This window comes from Lepisosteus oculatus, chromosome 25 (assembly GCF_040954835.1).
Source record: "Lepisosteus oculatus isolate fLepOcu1 chromosome 25, fLepOcu1.hap2, whole genome shotgun sequence".
Taxonomy (NCBI): Eukaryota; Metazoa; Chordata; class Actinopteri; order Semionotiformes; family Lepisosteidae; genus Lepisosteus; species Lepisosteus oculatus.
This window is the reverse complement of record NC_090720.1, coordinates 5,408,924-5,429,510: the sequence shown is the minus strand read 5'-3', so window position 1 is coordinate 5,429,510 and position 20,587 is coordinate 5,408,924. Positions and strand designations below refer to the sequence as shown.

General features: G+C 42.3%; 1 protein-coding gene and 2 long non-coding RNA genes across 3 annotated transcripts; 2 read left to right on the top strand and 1 right to left on the bottom strand.

Moving 5' to 3' along the window:
* Positions 1-1,752: 1,752 nt before the first annotated feature.
* Positions 1,753-10,941, bottom strand: LOC107075538 (uncharacterized). Its single transcript, XR_001477046.2, has 4 exons — positions 10,543-10,941; positions 8,657-8,763; positions 4,436-4,651; positions 1,753-4,008 (listed from the first exon to the last, which is right to left on the bottom strand). It is a non-coding gene; the product is annotated as an uncharacterized lncRNA (long non-coding RNA).
* Positions 7,863-8,838, top strand: LOC138225096 (uncharacterized). The gene is made up of 2 exons (XR_011183666.1): positions 7,863-7,919; positions 8,627-8,838. It is a non-coding gene; the product is annotated as an uncharacterized lncRNA (long non-coding RNA).
* Positions 10,942-17,422: 6,481 nt separating the features above from the next.
* LOC102686795 (transcription factor HES-2) lies at positions 17,423-19,230 on the top strand. Its single transcript, XM_006642052.3, has 4 exons — positions 17,423-17,539; positions 17,664-17,759; positions 17,917-18,004; positions 18,350-19,230. The coding sequence occupies exons 1-4, from the start codon at positions 17,450-17,452 to the stop codon at positions 18,676-18,678; spliced, it is 603 nt and encodes a 200-aa protein (XP_006642115.2). The 5' UTR covers positions 17,423-17,449; the 3' UTR covers positions 18,679-19,230.
* The last annotated feature ends 1,357 nt before the right edge of the window (positions 19,231-20,587 follow it).

Below are 20,587 nucleotides of genomic sequence, written 5' to 3'. Positions count from 1 at the left end.
CGCCTGCCTCCACAATATGCTCATTCATTCCAGCCGAAATCCACACCACGCTGACAGAGCGGGGAGCCGTGGGAACGCAGTTACACCCGCTTTCGCAGTCACGTCTTGGGCGCTACTATTGTGTGCGAAGAACCCTTTCTTAGTGACTCAGTATGCAGTAGGGGCACAATTCATTTCTTGCCGAGAACAAAAAAAATCAAGGATTTTTCTCATTGGCTTATTTTAAATCAAAACACCAGGATGACCTTTATAGCCATTGGACCCGTTTGTAACACGTAACTGAAATCTATTTTATGAAGCGCTGTTGCACCCCCCCGGTCAGTTGCTTGTTTGCATTCACGTATTTACAGTGCATGATCTTAAGATCAGTTTATTCTGAGAGGGTCTGCGCATATCTAAATAAATAAAGGCACCGAACTTTCATAGCAGAGGAAAAAAACAAACAGGCGCCACTTTTTAACGATAACTCCCAAACTGTTTTTTTGGGGGTGATATCACCACCACGCGTCAGAAGCGTGTCGGTTATTCAAATGAACCCCTGTCATATTCAAATTTCATTAGACAGTTGCAGTTTCGTCGTAAACATCTGCTGCAGAGAATTCGAATCCAAAATAATGTATACCCCGTTCGGGAGCTGTTGTCTTTTTACACAAAGGGTACAATAGAAGCCAGAATATGGAACATGATTTTGATATCAGAAGGACAGTAATATTTTTATATAGAAAATACAAGAATATATTCCAAACTAGAATGTTTTATTTCCAATCTTGTACTCTCTGCTCTCCTCCCCACTAATAGCTGATGTGTGGTGAGCGTTCTGGCGCACTATGGCTGCCGTCGCATCATCCAGGTGGATGCTGCACATTGGTGGTGGTGGAGGGGAGACCCCATTACCTGTAAAGCGCTTTGAGTGGAGTGTCCAGAAAAGCGCTATATAAGTGTAAGCAATTATTATTATTATTATTATTACTTTTTCTCTGACCCAGTACGAGTTCTGCCAAGGGCTCAGTAGGCTGTAACGACCGGCTGCTGTCCAGGGCTCTGTCCGAGGTGCTGAAATCGGTCTCCGCGACACACAAGCAGCGTCGAACACATCCTGTACTTGATCCCAGTTTGGGGGATGATATCTTGATGGGTAACGCTTTTTACGTTTTGGAGTGGATTTTAAAACTTTAATACACACACACACACAGTAAAATTAAATAAGGCAAGAAGAAAATAAAACTGACGACCCAGCGTTGAGCTGGTTTAGATCTGGACGCGCTTCTACAAATCGGCGCGGGGGTGAACAGTGACTTCATCTGCGCTGTTTCATACTGATTCTTGTTTGATTATGATTAAAAGTGTGTTTGCAGACACCGGTGTCTCGGGAGCACCGTTAGCACATCGCGGGTGACGCCGGTCGCCGTCTTCGGGTTGGCGAAATTCCTCCACTGTCGCTCGTGCCTTCGCACGCGCCCGCGCCCGCCCCATCTGTTGCGTCTTCAGCGGCGGTCGCGTGCCGTTGATTAGTGCCAGCCGGGTGAGCAGCCGGCCTCCGGCCCCCGCAGGACCCCGGGAAATATCGGCGCTTGCTTTTACAACACCAGGTGTTTCATTTCGTGTTGTATCAGTTTCATGTTCTATACGGCAGTATGTCACATATTTCATACAACTCTTTGCGTGTGTGAATTATTCAAGCCCACAGCACCTTATTACTTTAAAAAATGCCTCCTACCAAGTTGTGATATGCAAGTCAAAATGTACAGTACATTCCATGTTTAAAAACGCGATTTATTGAATGTTTTATATGAAGCGGTTTTCGTCATAAGCGAACCCAAAGGGTGTGTGTGTACCGTACACATGCTGACGTACAGCACTCACCTGGAATCCTTCTGCGCCTGGAGCTCTGTTACACAACAGAGCAGGTGGAGGAGTGAGAACACAGCATTTTTATCTCAGGGGAAATGTCAACCCGATCAGATTGGGGAGGCCCAGGGTGGAAACCGTGCTTATACCCCCTACTCTTAGAGACAGCGTGTGGGACCCTAAATGACAAAGTAGTCACGACCTCTGTTTGACATCCCAACCACAAAATCGTATAGCACAGTGTCCCCACTCGCCACACAAGGACATCGGACATTGGTTTGGAAGATCTGATCCACGGGGAAGATCGCCACCTGCTGGTCCAGCAACACCACTTAAAGTAGTAAGCAGAGTTTGCTTCGAGTCTCAGTGCTGAACTGACCCAGCCCGTTTACCCTCTGTGGCCTGAACAGATCAGGCTTCAAGATGGAGAAGATACCGTTCATAGTATCGACAATCACTGTTTCATTTCCTCCCATTCTCGAAACACAGTTGGACTATTTCTGAGTTACACTGAGTAATGGAAGACAGGAATAGAATACATGTAGGATTATCTTATAGAACTGACAAAGTGTCATCGGAAAAAAGAAAACACAGACAGTGCACGTCAACGTAAAGTGGTTCGTCCTGCAAAAGTTTTATAACAAACGTCTTTTTCACTTTATACACAAAGACGCTTTGTAGCCTCTGTAGTTCTGTAGTTGCTTTCAGATTGACTCCGCTTGTGTATGGTCATCAAAGCCTCATTAATTAAGGTCGTGCTGACGTTTCAACCTGATGGTTCTTCTTGAAAGGCATTAGAAACGTATCAGTTTGAGGAAAAATAACCTTGCAACTTTTAAAACATAAATCCCTCTGCATGTACGAACAACAATGAACAGATCGTTATTTATTGTGTTTAAAATACATTTCCCCCCCCCCCATTAGCATTACCGAGAAAGGCTGTTTTACATACACCATCGGCACTCTGTTATCTGTTCATATTTTTGTTAAGGGGTGTGTGGAAGGCAACGGGGGTCCTTAGAGCTGGTAACTGCCGCGCTTCAAACCGTTAAAAAGTGTCTGAAGGCAACACAAGATCCCAATGCCTCCAATGTTTAGGACCACACAAGACTGACCACTACCATTCACTAGCATTTCTGACGTATTTAACAATGAAAATACTGTATACCGCTGATTTCAGTCTACGTTGGTTGAAGCTTCACCTTTTGTGATTGGTTTACTGTATATTACAGTTGCCACCTGTTAACTGGTCTTCGTCCTCTCCAACAAATCATGACAGGAACTTGTTTGTTTTTTCAACGCACCACTGACATTTCCATTGTGAGTAACAGTGTCAGCTATTCTCATATACAGTATGTTCCGGCGGCAGCACAATAAAGTTATGGAGAGGAAAACCCGCGGTTACGCATAGAGACAAACATGAAGTCACAGACGGCACGTTTTCATCAGATGAAGCGGGAACGGCTGCTTCTGTCAAGACGCTTCTTCATTTCACATTGAAATTTCTTCAAGTTATATTGTAAAAAAAAATCGCATCTTGAAATTTAAAACGTTATTTTCATAGAAAATGGAGATCTCCACAAGTCAAAATGTATAAATCCACGGAATATGAATACAGGTAGGTATTATTGTGCACTTACAGTACCATTGAGAACGTGGGCGAAACAGTGGCTTGGACACAATGACCTGACTTGAGCCCTGATGTCCCCATCAGGCAATCGGACATTAGCGCTCTAATGTCCTCCTATCTTAAATCCATAGTATCATTATACAATCACCCAGTCCATTCTTTACCGAGACGTACACGTCCCTCCTTCTGCACATACAAATGCTGTGTGCTCCCTTATAACCGTGACTCTGCGACCACTTATTTAGTCGTGCTTTTTATATGTGTTATATGCTACGCGTATTCTAATTTTTGTTTCTCAAAGTGACACATTTGTGAGCCCATGGATATGGGGTATTAGTCGATAAAGAAAAAAAATAACGATTTGATACCGGTACACCAATATCCACCCCATTCTCTTGCGCAGGTCGTCTGGAATACCCCTGCACTCCACCACGAGCCCGGAATCTGACGCGGGCTGCGTGCGCGTGCCACTTTCCTTCATGAGGTTCGGATTCATCGTCTCCAGATGGGATCCGCTCACCCGCACGGCCCTGATGACAAGAGTTCAAGGTCACAGATGACTTACTCTTTTTCTTTCAGCTCCGGTGCACGGATGTTAGAGACTAGAACGATTAAAAAATAATACAATCATGCAGAATACGAGCAGAAAGTTTCTGTGAATCACGACTTTTTCGAACCACTCCAAACGGTACCTCACACCTATTAAACATTAATAGCGTATAAAATGATGGAATGAGATTTTACATAAATGAGTAAGATAGTATACATTAAAAGTCAGCAAAGATAGAATAAATAAGACATTTACTTCAATATTGTTCGCAAAAAAAATAGATTTAGCTACAATTTGTAAATCTTTGTGAACTAAACTAAGTAGCGCAGTTAAAATAGCTTCAACATGAACAGTATATGTACAGGATGCAAGTGCATTATAATTTAAAAAGCACTAAATGAACATACTGTACATCACCAAAGCCTGGGCGATCTTGTCCTCGCGTCTCGTCTCGAGGTCTTGCCAGCGCGCGACGCTGCTCGGGTCAGTTCTGTCGCCTCCTGCTCGCGCTGCGCCCTTTTTCACCCAGAGCGCCGCGCGCGGGCAGGGGGGCGGGGGGAGCGAGAACGCCAGGACCTGCAGGGAAGCCTAATCCGACCACCCCTCCGTGCAAAACACGAAGCCTGCAATAAAGCATCCATCATAATATTGAACAATAAAAAAAAACCACTCGCTCGTGTTTCCTTGTGGGGAACTGAAAACAGACCCCTATCAGATTTACAACACGCTCCTCTGCTGTTTCACTCTGTGAATGTTGCCCCTTTTGCCTCTTGGAAATCTTGCATGAGCAGGTTGATAATAATAAAGTAATACAAAAAAATTTTGAGATTTTGAGATTGCTCAGTCTTAACAACCTATTTCGCGTAGTAAAAAGTAAATCACCGAGAATGGATCAAATTCCACCTCCGTCTATCCAAACACACTCGTTTACCACTATAAAAAACCATTGCTTACAGCTACAAAGAAACCAACACGTTCTATAAGCAATTTGCATTTGTTTCCACTGCTTTTCTTACACGTCCACCACTCAACAACCCTGCTGAGGACGTCTGTGCGCTTGCAGCTTTCTGTTAACTGCGCCTGCAGTTGAAAAAGTTTTTGTCGAGACTATCAAATGAAACCCACCACGAAACGAGTGCGTCGCTTTCCAGATGCATTTTTAAGGCCCGCTGACTTAGAGGTCGCGATTTTCAAAATGTTAGTTGCATAATTTAGCCAAGGAGGGGGGACCATCTGTTCTTTTGTTCAGGCGGCTCGTGCCGCTCTCGTGCGTCCTATCTGCTCACAAAAGCGCGCTCGGGGACAGGCTGCCCAAGAGCCACGAGACACCGCAGTTTTTGAAAGACGCGCCACTGAGCCCCCTGATCCAATGACAGCCCCGCCGCCCAGAGCCCTGCCCGCTACACAGCAGCTCCTCGCTCGGAGCTCGTTTCTATCTTCTCCGATTTTACCTCTAATCTGTCTTTTTCAACTATTAAACCCAGGCAAAAAAAAAAAGAGGAACAAGGAGACATATGCACTGTAAGATATAACGGAATACTTTGGTGACAAGCTAACCCTGTGAGATGAAAACCCAACTGAACATGACGCCTTGGAGACTTGGGTGGACAGGGGTGTGGGGGTTGGGATGGGACCTGGGGGGAGGGGAGAGACGGGGGGCTCGTGTATGCGTTATACAGGACGCCATACAAACCTTTTTATGATTTGGTCAAAACTCCCCTTTGTTCCTAAAGTTACAGGACCAGATGTGAAACTCATTCAGCTTGGTTTTTGGCTTGGGTATTGTAATTCTGACAGATTGGGTTTTTTTTTTTCTTCTCGTCCAGGTTTTCATCGAGTCCTGGGAATGTCATTGGTTTAGTCCGCTGACGTGCGCAGTTAAGGATCTGCGATCTTTACTTCTATGAGGCCACAATAGCAAACCACTCGCTGTTTAGAAAAAACTGGACGAAAATGGGTCACATTAAAGCTTTTGCGTATGTAAGGGGAGCCTGTCCTTCGAGACGCGCAGGGCTGGAACAAAGGAAACCAACACTCCTTCTGGATACACGGAATAATACTCTTTCATGACACTTTAAAGATACAGTAAGCTTACGAGTTTACGAGTAGCGTTGCAAATTTGGCTGTATAATTTTTCTCTTTTCTATACACGATGCATGATTAATGAATAACCATTAACACTGACCATAATATAGCCTTAGAGTAAACACATTTTTCTTTCTTGTTTTAAGGCCATGAACAAAAAGAACAACGATAATTATAATAATAGTAATAATTATAGCTAAAAACGAGATGAAGCCATTTGGTCGATGTCGCCCGTTGGTAGTTAGTAACTATGATGATCCAAGGGCATCATCAGCTTCAACATGGCTGGGTAGCTTGTTCCAGATCCCCACTACCCTTTGTGTAAGAAGTGCCTCATGCTCTCGGGTCTAACTGCGCTTTACAGTTTCTAATTGTGTTTCCTGGTTTGTCACTCACTGATCATTCTTCACTGGTCATTTTCTTGCGTGTTAACTCATTTATATTTCGTAATACTTTAGGAGCTTCCTTTTCATATGAATTCAAATGTTTTATAGGTAATATTACGAGTAAAAGATGCCGTATTTTTAATGGATACGATTGACACCATATCCCTGGACGCTCGAGGGATTCTGATGTGCATGCATAAAGCAGCAGAAAGAGCGATTCTGCAGACAATCATTTCGCTATTATTCCTTCATGAATTGCAATGGGGTCTTGAAGAGACCATCTGGGCCTCCGTGTATTTGGCTCGTGCCGTGCTCGTGTCTTGCAGGAGGCAGACACCGCGACCGCGAGCCTCTCTCCACTGGGATTCATTAACCCAGCTCCACAAATTCAAAAGACGCGCCCTGAGCGTTGGCGCTGGGGGTAAAGAGGGAGGCGAAACTCAAACGTGTTCGATAAAACCCAAAAGAGATTAAAAAAATTATACACTGCAGAAAAAGAATAAATTCTAGAAACGGCGGGACGCGTGCTTATACTGTATACATATGCTGTTAACGTCATAACCTCCAGACGAAAAATAACAATATATCAGGCAAACAAGCCGAAAATTTAGCCACGAAGCAAAGGGCTGAAAAGAGACGCAACACATCTCTGCAGAAAGGAAAAAACTCGGACGAGGTGTGGAGTAGCCTACCACAAAAAAGACGTTTCTTAGACCACTAGCATTCCTACGCCTTTGAAGACCTTAAAATTCTTAACTATTTTAGACACAGAATCGGAGCAGTATCTCCTTGTCTTGCTTCCAGCATTCGAGTGTTCAGGTACCGATCCACAACACACACTTTATCTGCGGAAGCGATGGACAGGATTGCAGTAAACATACTTTGCGGTAACTTAACGTCTGTTATTTTGTTCCTCTTTTTCGCACTATCGCTTGAAATATCGTTTGTCATTTAGGTTAAGAGCTTCCGGGCACACTGTATATCCTAGGATTCAGACCCTTTCGATGGAGTCCCATTTTGTGAAAGGACACATTTTTCTAAACTTAGTATTTTATTCAAAGCTTGACTGTTGAAACTGAAGACTTCTAAGGGTAACATAGGGTACCCTAAAAGTCTGCAAAAACTAACAAGAAAAAAACGGAATATGCAGAATTCTTGATTATTTAAACAAAGTAACTCAATATTTTGTTGTGGAAGCATTTTTCACAGCAGCAGGCCTCACTGGGTAAGTATCTTCCACCTTTACACACTAGCCAGGTGCAATTGTTCCAACTCACGGACATTCACTTTCTTATTCTTAAGCAGCTCCAGTGTAGCTGAAACTTGAATTTTCACCCCCCCACATGATGCTGCACCACCACTGCTTGGCTGTAGGGATGGTGCAGACTGGAAGATGTGCTCCGTTGGGTCTATACCAAAGGTAACACTTCACATTTAGACCAAAAAGTTCTAACTGGGTCTCATCTGACTTACAGCGCCCTTTAACCTCATGTTTGCAGGATCACTCAACACCTGGGATTCGAGATGCTCTGCCACTCTGCCATACAGACCAGCTTTGTGCGTTGACCTGGGCATTTCTGTCTGACACACATTCTCACCCATCTCAGCCATTGAGCTCTGCAGCTCTTTCTCAAAGTTAGCACTGGCCTCACAGTGGTCTTCCTCACCACACTCCTCCTGGTCCAGCTGCTCAGTTTGGGGAGACAGCCTGATCAAAGGAAAGTGCCGAGGTGGTTTAATACACCTTCCGTTTCTTGACTGTGCTCACAGAGATAATCACACTTCTGCTTACCTGTGCTATTCAAAGACCTTACCCCTCACTTGCTTTTAAAGCTCCTTATATCTTAGTGGTGGAGTCTTTGTTTGACATTGGCTACCTGCCTAAGGAACCTCATACAGACAGGCGGTTTTACTGCGACATAACAAGAACCACTATTGTTGCACACAAGCAGAAGCCACTCAATTAACTGTGTGGCTCGTTGAGGTAATTGGTACACCTACATAGTTTAATTTGGGTTTGCCGCAGCACAGGGTTTGGATACTTATGCTATCATGACTTTGCCAATTTTTCTTTCCTAAATAATAATTATCTCTTGACTTCTGCCTTTTTTCTTTTAATGCTACAAGGAAGACAAGGAAGAAGAAGATGCTACTAACCAGTCGGACGGGACAGCTTTGCTCCTTCAGCGGTGTGTACAGTGTAACGTGAAAGGACAAAGGTCGTGGGTCTAGGAATTGCAGTAACTGAGTAAAATCAAGTTCGCCTAAAATGGAAAAAAAAACACAAACAAACTGACTATTCCAATTCAAAACGGAGGCAATAAAAACAGACTCGTCGAGTTCATGTCTGATCTGATGTTTCCGTCTTCTTGCTCGTATTTGGACTTTATAAGGCCGTATTTGTTAAATGAGTACAATTAAATTTCGGTCGTGGATCATTCGCAGGCTTGTTTTAAAGAAAGTCAAAGTGATTGAAAACCTTCTATGTAGACGGGTAAGTTTAGGTGAAAAGTTTTTCACTTTCATTATACTGTAGGTGCGGAGTGGATCAGGACACAGACTGAATCGAGACTAAAAGTCCCAGCTCAACGGACAGAACTGCACGCATCTATTGTCCTCGGTGCGTAATGGGCGATAGCACATGAAAAACTAACAGGCTGCCGCAGTTATTCAGTTAGGTAAGAAATGTATTAGTCTTTCATCAACCCCTTGTGAGAATCCAGCTTCTCTCACTTGAAATCAGGTGGGGTAGTTGTATGTATTCTACATTCACGGTCAGTTTGGCACTTTTCAGAACGTTCCGACTGGCTCAGCAGAGCCACGCAAATTAGTGACTCAGATATAACTATGGCATTATAGTTAATATATGTAAACATGCATTATTTATTCAGAGTCGTCCTGAGCCCACATCACGACGGTCAAAACAACAGCAGGTCATTAGGTTTTTCTAGCGCCTTTGGTAGTTACTCTTACATTCGAATATACTACAGACATACTACAGGTATACATACATTATTGATGTAAAATGATATGAACCTTAAGAAATATGTAACCATCGCCCAATTTGAATACATTGGTAATATGAATACGGTTTCCTTTTAAAATGAATTTTTCAGAACGTCTAAACTACATTCGGTGGGATAGGCATTGAAATGAAGTAATACATTGAAGGATTTTGGTTTTGATTTGATTTTTTTTTTCACCTGGATAACTCGAGATTAAGAACACACGATCGCGGGTCCCCGCCCTCAGACCCGAGGCGCGGCGCTGGTTAGGAAGATCCTATACTGGATACACAAGCAGTCCTGTCAAAGAAGGGAAGGACTGGTCTTGTGACTATGTGCTGATTGTACTTCCCTTACCTGATTACAGTTCCTTGGTAAATAATATGTATAATTGACTTCTTTAGTTTGAGTCCGTTATGAACTTCAGTAAAATAACCACAGATTACTCAAAGTAACAATGCGTGAATGCACATTTCTTGAAAATGCTTTTTCTCGATTCCTGTACATCGAGACAGTCTTTTTATGTAAGAAAATGAATAATATTTCAGGTTTGTCTACAAATAAACCGTGTAGCATTTTCTAGCTACACGTTTTTCGCAACATACAGACCGATCGAGACAAGGAATGAATACATTCACCAGCGCAGATTTCCCGTGTGAAGTTAATGATTCCAGCGACATCAGTCAGAAAGGGGTCCCCATCTGTCATGCGACAGGGGCTCGTGCCAGTCTCGTGTCTCTAATTAAAGAGTCTTTCAAGCTAAATTATTCGCGCAAACGTTACCTCTTCTGAAGCACATCAGCAGCGATTTTTAAAAGAAAAGATTTTGGAGCGCTCATACCTGCTATCAGAATTTATATACCCATAAGGTGACACATTTTAATTTTAAGTGTATTCGATTTCCCAGAACAACTACAGTTCTGCACTCTACGGAAATTCCAATTTTCGATTTGTGAAACGATTTGGAAAGTTCCACGCCCTGAAAGTAATATTATAATATTTGCATTTTCGTAGCGGAGCTCTAGAAGAGAAACTAACCCGGTGCCGTTCTTCTTAAATGGCCGTTTTCATTCTGGTTGACGGTGCTGACTCTCTCGGAGATGTTGAGAGTCTCCCATCTGGCCCCGCTCCTGTTGGCTCGTGCCGGCACGAACAGAGTGCATTAATTATTAATTCACGTTAGAAACCGCTGCTTGCTACCACAAACTAAACCTTCTAAAATTACAAAGTCACATAAAGCGAAGACGAGGCGCAAAACGACCCGCCTCCCATACAAACACACAGCTCACACCAACATGGCCTGTGAATCCTCAGCACAAATACAAAAAAAGTCTTAAAACAACATAAAAACTAACAAACAACTTCTTTCTTATGAAATTACTGTTTCAATGTCGGTGCTGAGGGTAAGAGCAGTAGCAGGACGCTTGCTGGTGTGTGCAGCTGTCTCAATCCGTGAGTCTCCAGCCCCACCCTGCCGTTTACGTCATACTCGCCCCTGGTTGCAAAGTGTAAAAACAATGTATTTCCTCTTTGTTGTGCTCGTACTTTTGGCAGATGTTTTATTGAAACGGCGTTGGTTTTGGCTTGGGAAGCCATTGTTCTTAATTTTGAACAGATAGGCTCCAGACCTTCAGCATGTGGGAATAATGGTATGTGTGCTCACATTGGACGACTGTACACTTCTCCACTATGCTTAAATCAACTCAAGAATTAATGCTTGAGGACGCGTCTTTAACAAAAGTCCTTACTCGTTTGATAGCTTGCTGCACCTATACAGTCATACACAATCACAGAAGAAGAAACAGGTTTAAGCAACTAATATTGGTTTGTGGTTATTATGAATATACAGTATGTTTCCGCCTCATTTAACCGAATAAAAATCTTTGTTACTAAAAAAGAGTTCCCTGTACCAAGGGTATTTAATAATGTGTAATGAAAACACATGCAAATACTGTATATAAAACTTCAGAACACAGGATGGAGTTTAATATAAGAGAATATACTTTAGATAGATAGATACTTTATTGATCCTGTGAGGGAAATTGCAGTGCAACAGCAGCTTAACACAGCCACAGTGTAACGAATTATATAATAATAGTACAATACATACAATACAATACAAGAGTTACTCACAGTCCGGACACACAAAGAACAAAGAACAAAGAACAAACTAGAACAGAAGTAAGTCATGTCTTGGTATTTTAATGGAGTGTAAGTCCTGAATCACAAAAGGCAAAAATGGGTAGTTAAAACTAGAGCATTTATAAAGAATAATGATAAAATCAGCAAATGAATTAAGATCAGTAAGGATTTTACTGCATTGCGCAGAACAGTATAAGATGACAGATTTTCTTACTGCTTGAATAAAGCAAACAGTTTTCAATAGACACCATAAGGCTCAACGTTATTTCAGAGATATAGGAGTTACAGGTAAAAAAATGAAATATGTGTTACTCACGCCTGGCTTGTTTCCCCATATTCTGAGGTGCATTTCTGAAAGCATACAATGAGAGAAAAAGAGGAGCATGTTTCTGAGACTGGTTATCGACATTGGAAACACTGGTATCAATTGCCAGATTTTTCATTCATATTCAAAACAACTTTAAACTCCAAAATACTTTACCAATGGCCAAAAAAAAAAAGCTTCCAGTAGGCATGGGATCTATAGTTTTGAACACAATACTATATTTTCATGTCTGGAACATTTTGCAGCACTTTCTGTTTCTATCTGACTTAATACCTGAACAGGTGAATAGATACCTCTAAGGATATAAACACTTACACAGATCTGCAGAGAATTTCGATGTTTTGGCTTGAGAAGGGGTCATCTGGAGAGCAAACAGGAATAAAAACTGAAGAATCTAAGATAGGCTGTAAAAGAGAAGAACACATTTTCTATGAAGCTATTTGAGCCAAGGACCTTACACAGACATTCCCTAAAAAAGCCATGGTATTGGCCACCACCTGATCTGCTTGTAATCACCAATGTGGCTGCATCTCCTTGTTCCAGACTCCCACAGCCATGTGTAAAAAGTGCCTTGTGTTCTTGTTCTTAAATACATTCCCCAGCATTTTTCACTTGCAGTGATCTGGTTTGTACTTCACCATTGATTCTGCAGATGTTCAACTACTTCACTTTGACAGTGGTATTTAGGGTTTTCAATGCCTGAATCATAGACACTTTATAGGCACACAGAACACTTGTTCTTCTCAAATATATTATATCAGAGAATCATTTTTCTTCAATTCTGATTTAAATTATTCACTTTTAACTATATATCTAACATCCTAGGTGTATTTTTTATGACTTTCACTAGAGGAGAAAAAGTATTTTGAATTCTCCAATTACAGAACAACAACATGTCCTTTAGACTTTCATATCTCACTGGAGTCCTACAACCTAAGGTATTCTAATGTAACATTCAGTATGACATGACAGCAGATTAAAATTGTGCACACACAATTACACAATATACAACCAGCTTCTATCATGAGTCAAGGGTGAAAAAGGAAGGTCCAGCATCATTGAAATACTGAAAGGGTCCAAAAGCATATTTTAGGGACAATACTATTCTCAAGGTCAGAATAACAAGAAATACACTTTAATAATCAGAAGTACTCTTTAATAATCAAAACTCAAACCATACTAGAAATTGTGCACCCAGGATTTAAGCATTTTCAGTTTAATGACCGAGAGGGTAAATTGCTTCCAGTATGGACAAGTATTTGTGTGAAAGACAAACAGGAACAGAAATAATAAAATAGGTTTGGTTTTATACACTTGCCTTGTGCAGTGCTCGCCCAACCCCATTATTAATCAGTTCTGATGTACTGCTGCTTGTTTGACCTGTTTAAAATGCGCTGTGCACGGAGTGATTCACCATGCGATCTGCCAAATAAGACGATATAAGTCAATTGTATAAATATGAGTAAAAGAACTGTTGAGCAGCCTAAGACCCTCGGTAGTGCTGGGGAGGAAAAAACAAAACCTGCCCCTATTTACTTCGTCCAGTCCACAAATCTAGGTCAGACGTCATCGTGCATGTGAACTTAGCCAATATCATACCGATTTCAGCGTACCTTTTGGCTTGGGAAGCTATCTCTTTCGTCTTGCTGATATAGGTTAGCATCCGTGATCTCCTCATCTCTGAAAAAAACACAAATTGAATTGGCATGTGGTCTGAACTTTGAAAGTAACGAGCCTTTCTTGACACCCCACCAGAAACGTGAATGAATTCGTACGCACGACATTCTTACCCAGTCTGTCTTCCAAAGCCTCTTAAGAGTTTTTAATCTATACTCTATACTTTTAATCTATACAGAAAATCCCATTTACGACCTTTGAAGAACTGAAATATTAGTGTTTTTCCCCTTCGTGCGCTCAAATAATCACGTGGCATAACTCTTAGTTATTGCGTTCTGGCAGACTTTCCAGCGGCACAAGACATTCGACACGATATATCATATCATTCCCGTTAGGAGCTGTTGTTTTGTATAGATATGAATTTGAAAACAAAATCGGACATGCGGTTGCAAACACATCTTTGCAATTATCACGCTATTAAGCACACTGTCTGGCCTTTCACTCTTGAAGACACATTCGTGCCTATTTTCTTCATCCTCTGCATGGTAGCATTTAACCCAGTGACCAGCATGGATATAAGTCAATTTTACTACCATGCACGAATGAGATTTCTCTTACGATACCGCAGAATATATTTACCTTTGGACATTCAGACTCACGTGATCCGACGTTCTTTCTGCTTCGGTGTTCTACAGAGAACTGGCTTGCTGGTTTTGAGAAAAAGTAATCAAAGGTTGTATAAGATACAACTACAAGGCAAATAACTTACAGTATACCACAGCACCGCCCTGTCAAATGTGGGATTCTTGCAGCCGCCAGCTAACAAGACCCTGAAATGGGAATTGGAAACTCCACCAGTGTTGAATTTTACGCGTCGCTGAACCTGGACAGGCGGCCCCATCTGCACGCCGAAATGCCGGCTCGTGCCGGTCTCATGTCGTTTTCCTAATTAATGCAATAAGGTCCGAAGTATGACCTCCGCGGCATAATGAAAAAACAACAACAACAACAACAACAACAACAACGTATAATATTATTATTTTATTGTCGTTAGGGTACATAGCCTTTACAGCAAGCGCGAGCATAAATAAAAAAAAAGTTGTTATTCGCATTTGGGTCTTGATTTAATAGCAGAATGTCCTTTCCCCCTTATTCTGACGGTATTAGCTGATTGAAGTATAATTCTATTCTCTAGCTTGTTATGCTGTACTGCTAAAGGCTCCTGTCACATTTTCTATTGCTAAATTTCTATTTAGGAAACATACCTACTGCATTGAATCGTATGGTTTCGTAATGAACAATTACTATTCCATTATTTCCCCAGTACCACTCAAACTAATGCAAGCAGTCCCGTTTCACTGAAAATGACTGCAGAACAGACCTTCCAACGTTGCAGACCGGTGGCCTACATCGAATAGAAAGCAAACGATACGATTCGTGGCTGCGTCTTCAGCTTTTTTTAAAAAATAATGTTTCGCCCTGTCTCGTTTTATTTCCTGAAACGTCAACCACACTCCTCGTCAACAAAAAAACGAAAACTAATTCTGGTCTACCAACCGAGCAAAAACAAAACACCCAACAGAGCGAGGGTCCGTCCTCAAGGTTAAGAGAAATCTAAGTACCATCCCCCACCCTTAAATACCAAACCTTGTAATTCCCTCCGATGTATCCCAACCCCTTGAACAAAAGATTCTTGTCTATTCAGTTTACACAGATGGGGTACCCACGCCAAATTTGTTTAAAAGACAAAGGGAATTCTAACCGAAATCTTGATGTGAAAAACTTCGGGTACCCCAGTGCACGGCTATCTGGAGTTGCAGCGGCTGCTAATTGAAGGTCCCGCGGGGGATGTAGGCGCGTGCAGTTTGCTTGATATCGGTTTCACTCGTCTGCTTTGTTCCTAAGAAGCGGCTGCTAAGACGACGGAGCCCACAGCATCGAGCTGTTTCTCCACCAGAAAGAAGCAAAAACCCTTGAATACTCAAATCTCACATTTACCGCCCATCTCAAGTTCTTGTTCACTAACGTCTTATTGCATGCCATTTTTTTTAAAAAAATCTACATCTTAAATTTGAATTTGAGAAATATTGAATGTATTACTGGGATGCCGAAGATGCTTTCAGGTCTAGCTGATTAAACCATTTCGATATCCATGGACGTTTCCTTCATTTTAGTAACAGATTGGTGAGGCACAGCGTGCTCTTTCAGCTTGGGAAGCCGCTGAGAGGAATACATCGGTGGGTAACAGATCAGTGTGTTCAGAAGGGAAGATGTGAGCGTGCAGCTGGATAAACAATGTAAATCTAGCTTGAACGCTAAATCCTCGTCTTATTCCCCTTCGGTAAAAAGGATAAACAAAAAGTTAATATCTGATCAATTCTCTCAGGATGCAGTAATTAAAATAAGAGCCAGACGGAAAATTAAAAAAAACCTATCCCTATAAGGTACACAGACACCCCCCTGACACAGCTAAAGAAGAGGTGTACAGATGGGATACTGACGCCGAATATTCTCTTAACAAAATTAAGCCAAACAGAACCTGCATTACAAAAAATATAAGGCAAATGACGACACAACTCGCGGAGCTGGCGATACGCGCCCATCTGGCGCTGCTGGCTCGTGCCTGACGCGTGAGCCTCCGCTGAGCTCTTCCACAGCCCGAGCACGGTGCTGCGTTACTGTACGTCGAGCTGTACTATACCTAAACCTATATTATAGATAAACAGCAATTAACATCATTTTTATCATTCCCAAACTAATATTTTATTGCTCTCCGTTGAATTGCTTTTATCTTGAAATCACTGAAACGTACTGTGTACGTTTTCAAGATCTCGGGGTTTCTGAGTTACATTGAGGGGCACTTACACGGTCACCGATTTCAGGATATTGTTTGCACAATATTACTTTTCTCTTTTGGAAAATATAAAGAAAGAAATGCTTGTTGAGGCAAGTTCACCATTCCCCTCCTGACTCGTTTTGTTGAACCCCTCCCCCGCTGTTTCAATATCGCATAGGTGCACGTTTGTGCTTTCACAGACCTGCGACAAATACATAAATACAGTCGACGGGGATTTGAGGAGCAGATGTTGTCCCTGTATAGCGTGGCTTGGGAAGCTGCTTCATAATTTAAATAGATATTTTTTTAGAATAGGGGGAACCCATACCCTCACCCCCAGTCTTACCCCTCCTACCATTGTATCCCTCCACCCACCCCCAGTCCCATCAGTTACTACATTTGACACAAATCAATCATATGCATTAAAATACAACAATTTGTATATTGTTTTACGTTTTAATAAAGGGTGAACTCCTTAAACAGCTGAATAATATCTGTGGCCACTGTTAATTTCAGAATTTCATTGCACTGGTAACCTAACCTTCAGCAGGATTTTAAACTGCTTTATAGCGTGCAAACTACTTCGTAAATAAAATCAAACGCTTGAATTCAAAGGTCGCATTTCGTGTCATTGCATGAAGAAATTAAAAATAAGGGGGGCTAAATCTAAATCATTGCTGATAATGCAATGCACAAAATGCTGATATATGTGATGTGTTTGATAATAAGTAGGCTTGGGGAAATGCAGATATACTGTATAAATGTTTAATTTCTTATAAGTCTATGTTGCGAATGTTTGAATGCCAACAGTGGTGGTACGCTCAGTGCCCCCACGAGACAGATGGTTATCTTAATGAATACAGTGCGCTGGCTGTTCTCTGGAGCGCTTTCAGCGTCTCCATTATTGCACAATAGCTGGTGGGCGTTCCTCAGCCGCCCAGATTGTGCATAAATACCGAGGGCCGCGACTCGGAAAAGCATTTCACATCAGAGACTCCTTGAGAGAGCACCTAGCCACGAGAACCATGACTCCTCACATCAGCTCCTCAGCCATGCCGGCTCACTCGGTAAAACTAACGGTCGCCAAGAGAAAGGAAGCCAGCGAGCTCAGAAAGGTAAAAACGCATTTAATGCACCGTGGTTTATTCAATCCAATTTAGTTTCTGTTTGCTCTTTTCGTGTGGGATTTTCATCCGTGGAATCAAATGTTAATCTCTAAATGTCTTTTTTCCCCCCCAGACTCTAAAGCCTTTGATGGAAAAGAGAAGACGTGCACGTATCAATGAAAGCCTCATCCAACTGAAGACCCTCATCCTGCCTTTAATCGGGAAAGATGTAAGTTTCTGTACAAATAATAACTTTTTTATTAAATTTACTGGGGAAAACAAGATAACCTATGAAGTCAGATGAACGACTATTACTCCAAAAACATGCAGAACCACTTCTTTATCTTTGATAAATCTCTAACCACTTTCTCATGATTCCTTTGCAGAATTCCCGGTACTCCAAGCTGGAGAAAGCTGATATCCTGGAAATGACCGTGAGGTTTCTCAGAGATCTACCCAGCACCCCAGTTCAAAGTGAGTATCTGTCTTCACCTGTTGCCTTTTCCGACACACCATCTCTTGAAATCGCAATAGTCATGTCTTGCAGAACATGTGGTTTAAATCCATTCTTCTGTAATATCCCTTTGTAGATCCGTCTTTTCCTTTTATGAAAATTACTATACAAAGCAGCCCATTGTCTTAGACGTTAGATAAAAGAAAGGTGATCTATTTGCAATAATCAAAACGTCCCATATAAAATAGATTGTAATTCGTATCAGTAAGATAATTTTTACGAAATATATAAATCCCTCGATATATGTGGCTCCTGTGGTAAGAAAAACAAACAGAATAATTAATGGAATAATTCTTCTCTCCTAGGCCCATCAGACGGCTACAGAGAGGGTTACAAAGCGTGCCTTCACCGTGTATCCAGCCTGCTCCCCAAAACCGACCTCCTGGACAAGGACACGTGCCAGCGCCTGAATGAATACATCCAGCGGTCCATCGAGGCAGCAGCACCAGCGGGGCCGGCCTGTCTGAACTGCAGCGGACCGAACTCCCGAGCCTTCCCCCGGAGAGATCAAAGCGTCCTGCGCCTCAACCCCACGGGCGGCTCCAGACCCGAGGCAAACAGCAACGGTCCTTTACTAGGCCGGCGGCAGCCAGTCCCGCAGGCCCCGAGTGCCAACATGTGGAGGCCGTGGTAGCCTCCAAAACAAAATGGGCAAAAACGTGTGCGTCTTGTTGTTTGTCAAATATTTATACGTTGAACCTTACTTTAAACATGTAAATATAATGCGCGTGGTGGAGATTCATTGTAAAGTTCATCTGTACAAATGTGTGACGAATTACCGCCATTTGGAAGACGTTTTATTTGTGTTGCAGTTTACTGACTATGGAACGTTTTGGCCGTTGGAAATGTATAATTCGCGGTCAATTTTCAAACCGGTTTTAGAAAGGTTTGGAAAACTGGTAAATTCTGCGAAATATTAATATTTAGTCCTCTTGGGGGTTAAATGAATGTGGGTTGTATAAAAAACACACCCTTGTAAAACCCAAAGGGTTATTCTGCGTATGTGTTGGGCACAGGTGTTTTAAATGTGCTGGGCCTGTTATTGTTCAGGCGCTGTAATTTCAGTCTGTTCTGTTTAAGAAGGGGGTTGGTTTTGGGGGAGTACAAATAATATTTATTGTGACATAGACGCGAAATCCCCAAGCTTTCAGGAAATTTCAATAAAATGTGCTATCTTTGGGAAAAATGTGGTTGCCTTTCTTTCTGTTTCGCGCTCATAGCTGTCCTATTTGATGTGCCATGTTGCCCAGCAGCTTTGAATTGAGGTAAAAAGCGGGACGTTTTGTGAAAATAGGTAGGAATTGATCAAATACTTAGAAACATAAGTATATACTTGAATCTGGTATTAAGCAAACAAGCGAGATCTTATTTTTGCTCTTTCCATTTTTTCCCAACAATGTTAAGTATTCATTTAGATCAACAAAAATACGAAAAAAAAAACAAACAAACGATGACCAACCCGTTATATGTACTGACTCGTGCTCAGCCGCCAGTGCGGTAATTTATTGTATAATTGAAGGGTTTTCCATCCCTAAGGAAAGATGGAAAAGGATTAAGGCCTTTAGTGACACTCAGAGCTACAGTGCTTTTTGTATGGAGCCTTAGAAATTTACATAAAGCTTGAATACAAACCAGCTCGGGATGAATACAATCAGAATCTAACAATGATTATTCAATTTAGCGAAGCAAAACTGATGGCAACAATACAAGCTTACAAAGTCGGCTATAGCCCACAAGGCTTGGAAGATCTACAGGCGACGTCTACTACATTTTCAATTTGAGAATTGTTTGAGTGTGTCATTTAGATGCGCTAACGCTTCCAAATAATCTGAGGGATTTCATGACACACTCTTCATAGTGCTCAGCTGAGCGGACACACTGTAGGCCCTAGCTGCTGAAGTACCTGTAGGCAAAGCTACATCAGTCCTGGACAATAACATGCCACAGAGCCTCCAGTATCGCAGCGGGTCGGATGCGACACGTTAGATCTCTCCGGTTGAGGTACAGTATGCGCTTGATTTGTGCTTCACAGGAAAACGCATTTCTCGTTTTCTGATAAATCCAATGTGTTCCTCAGCCTTGGACAAGCAGTCATTTGGCACGCCCGCAACAAGAGCACGCACACACCTGACAGCAGAAAGCTGGGTTCCCCTTCAAGGAGTTAAATCTCTCAGGCCATTTGTAACACCAAGACAAGTCGCATCATTGCATCATTTTGCGGTTGTTGGCACGCAGAGCCGACTTGTGCCTCCCTCGCAGCCGAAACCTGCGGACTGTCTAGACTTGCTACAGTGCATCGGGGCTCTCCCGCCTACCAGCAATTTTGAGTTGACGAAGCAGTTTCGGTGAGCGTTTCCCAGGCGCGCCATGAGGCGGGAGCCGGCCATGAATCACTGCGCAGCGCTCGCTCCAGTCAAGGAGCGTGGGAAAGTGATCACAGCAGCCTGGTGCTGGCACGTTCGCGTGCTACAGGGCTGTAGCACAAGAGTTCAAGGAGAAGGGCGTCTATTTACATCGTGTGACTTCGGAGGAGAACATTCCTG

Coding starts and splice junctions, on each gene's coding strand:
- LOC102686795 (XM_006642052.3), top strand. CDS start 17,450: ATGACTCCTCACATCAGCTCCTCAGCCATGCCGGCTCACTCGGTAAAA. Junction 17,760..17,916: donor TGCCTTTAATCGGGAAAGAT/GTAAGTTTCTGT, acceptor ATTCCTTTGCAG/AATTCCCGGTACTCCAAGCT. Junction 18,005..18,349: donor ACCCAGCACCCCAGTTCAAA/GTGAGTATCTGT, acceptor CTTCTCTCCTAG/GCCCATCAGACGGCTACAGA.